This window comes from Sinocyclocheilus anshuiensis, unplaced genomic scaffold (genome assembly GCF_001515605.1).
Source record: "Sinocyclocheilus anshuiensis isolate Anshui unplaced genomic scaffold, SAMN03320099.WGS_v1.1 scaffold2198, whole genome shotgun sequence".
Lineage (NCBI taxonomy): Eukaryota > Metazoa > Chordata > Actinopteri > Cypriniformes > Cyprinidae > Sinocyclocheilus > Sinocyclocheilus anshuiensis.
In genome coordinates this window covers 298,187-301,136 of record NW_015560625.1, presented here as the reverse complement: position 1 = coordinate 301,136, position 2,950 = coordinate 298,187, and the positions used below count along the sequence as shown (strand labels likewise).

The window sequence follows — 2,950 nt, the reverse complement described above, 5'->3', positions numbered from 1 at the left end:
CTCTCTCACACACACACACTCACACACACATACATACACACACACACACTCACATACACACACTCACTCACACACACACACACGCACACGCACACGCACACACACACACACACACACACGTCAGGTAAGACAGTACGCCGCCGCGAGCCACATCTCTTCTCCACTAAACTCAAACACACTCAACATCATATATCTAAATACACTCATATTCAAGATACAGGCTGGGAAAACAAGTCTTAAAGGGACAGCTCACCCAACAATTATCATCATTTACTCGTTTTTATGTTGTTCCAAACCTGTATTTGAAGAATGTTGGTTCTCAAACGGTTTCGGCTCCCATTGACTTCCATTATATGGACAAAAACACAACGGGAACTGAAACTGTTTGGTTCCCAACATTTTTCTAAATAACTTATTTTATGTTCCACAGAAGAAAGAAACTCATAGAGGTTTGGAGTGACATTAGGGAGAGTACATGATGACAGAACTGTCCCTTTAAAATCCTACACAGAGTTTCTTCTTTCTTCGGTTATATCAGCATTTATCAGAAACAACATCCAAGATGATCGCGGTTACCTGCGCATTTGGTGCGGGCTCTCAGCGGTGGCCCCGGGGCCCCGGTTCCTCCCTCCAGGGGCCGCGTCAGCAGCACGCTGATCTCGTACTCCGTGTCGGGGTCAAGATGGCCGATCTTGTGCGAGGTTTTATCGACGGGCTGCAGGTCGTACATGGTGCCGGAGATGGTGCGGTACTCCACCTCGCGGTTGATGATGGGCCCGTCTCCGTTGATGGAGTTTGCATTGAGCTGGATCCAGAGATATGTGGCCCCGACCGCCATGAGCTGAGGAGGAGCGATGGGAACCGGCGGCTCTGAGAGAACAGACAGGACATTTAACATGAATAACAGTGGAATTACAGTAAAACATCAGCCGTTTAAACTCCAAACCAAGAGTCTATAATCCATAATAACGCTTCCTCCAGTGAAAAAGTGCATCTGCTGTTGTCTCTCACATCAAAATCCAGCCACATATTAGTTTAGAGCTGTTTAAACGCTGCTTGATCTGTGCAGATTTCTCTCCTGATTCAGACCAGAACACTTTTTCACTGGAGGAAGCGTTATTATGGATTATGGACTCTATGGTATTTGAGTTAAAAACATCTTAATGCTGGATTTGTTTCATCTTTTGTCTTCTCCAGATGTTAACTGATGGACTGGAGTGCTGTGGATTATTGTGATGTTTTTATCAGCTGTTTGGACTCTCATTCTGACGGCACCCATTCACTGCAGAGCATCCATTGCTGAGACACTGATGCAATGCTGCATTTCTACAAACCTGATGAAGAAACAAACTCATCCTGATCTGGGATGAACTGAGGGTGAGCACATTTTCAGCACATGTTCATGTTTGGCAGAACTATCGCTTTAAGATATTAATACTGTTTTCTGAAAAGTTAATCCAAATGAAATGAGTTTATCATATCTGCCAGTGGGGCCAGAAAAATTAAAACTTAATTCAAAAAGAAAAAAAAAAGTATTTTTCTGACCCACCTGACAGATTTTTTTCTTGTTTTCAGCAAAAACTCACAAATTTTTGATGCATTTCTCAGAAAACAAGTCATTTCGCATCTCCAGTAAATGTAACTTGATTTAAGAATGTTTAGATGTTTGTGCTGGAAAACAAGACAAAAATCTGAATATGAAAATAATTATTAGCAGTGTGACAGTTTTCAAAATCTTTTACATGTGCACTAACTGTATCTTCTTTCTTTTCTTTTTTTTCAAAACAAAATGTCACATTGCTGTTTTTATCAGCTCGTGTCTTTAAAACAGAAATAACTGAGAATGTCAGCACGTTCTCCTGAATGATCCTCTCTCCATCTAATGCTGGAAGGACTCAGCGATTCATGTGAATCATCTCTCAAGAGTCCTCCAGAGTCTTTTTGTGCAGCGAAATAAATATAGCACCACTGTGATTCACTTCTATAATTTAATATCAATCAATAAATAAAATAATTTCTGTATATCAAACTGTAATTCATGATTCTAGCAGCGCTGAGATCAGTAGTTTGATTCCTCGCCAATGCATGAACCAAAGAAAATCTACAGCTTGTGTGCACTATAAATCATATGGATAAAAGCATCTGCCAACTGTATATTTATATTAATTTACATGTTAGTCATAGTGTAAACTGTGTAGTGTACATTTCAAAAAGACCAGAAGTTATTGCATTCAGTTAACTTTTTTTTTTTGCCAGATATAGACTGCTTTATACTTTCTAAATACTTTCTACTTATTTTTAAAATAAATTACATATAGTCAAATAAATCTATAAAAAGACAATAGTCATAAAAAAAAAAAATGGTAGATGCCCTTTTATAAACAACAGCATCTTGTTCACACTGAGTGCAGATAATCATAATAATAATAATAATAAATCAGATGTATAGTGTGTGAGTTTGATGTTGTTTGCGGTTGGTCTGATATGAGTATTGATGAAGACATGAAACTGATCACACGCTCTCGTCTACAGAGTCTCACGCCTGCGGCGCCAGCAGCTGAAATACAGACACCGACAGAATGAGCTGAGGAATAAAAGATCAGCGTTCATATTTACTGCAGAGACGCACGAATCAGTCAGACGTGACAAACACAACGGAATGAAGAAACATTGTGTGTGTGTGTGTGTGTGTGTGTGAGTGAGTGTGTGTGTGTGTGTGTGTGTTTGTATGTGTGTGTGTGTGTGTGAGTGTGAGTGTATGTGTGTGTGTGTGAGTGAGTGTGTGTGTGTGTGTGTGTGTTTGTATGTGTGTGTGTGTGTGTGAGTGTGAGTGTATGTGTGTGTGTGTGAGTGTGTGTGCGTGAGAGTGAGTGAGTGAGTGAGTGAGTGGGTGTGTGTGTGTGTGTGTGTGAGTGAGTGTGTGTGTGAGTGAATGAGTGAGTGAGTGTGT

The 2,950-nt window shown here is 40.3% G+C and overlaps 1 protein-coding gene across 1 annotated transcript in view; it reads right to left on the bottom strand.

Annotated features, from left to right (window-relative positions):
• LOC107681920 (receptor-type tyrosine-protein phosphatase mu) overlaps window positions 1-2,950 on the bottom strand; it is a 250,840-nt gene that overhangs the window by 135,289 nt on the left and 112,601 nt on the right. The window contains exon 7 of the mRNA XM_016478293.1: window positions 577-870. Coding sequence (XP_016333779.1) covers window positions 577-870 — 294 coding nt within the window. The remainder of the gene's footprint in view (window positions 1-576; window positions 871-2,950) is intronic.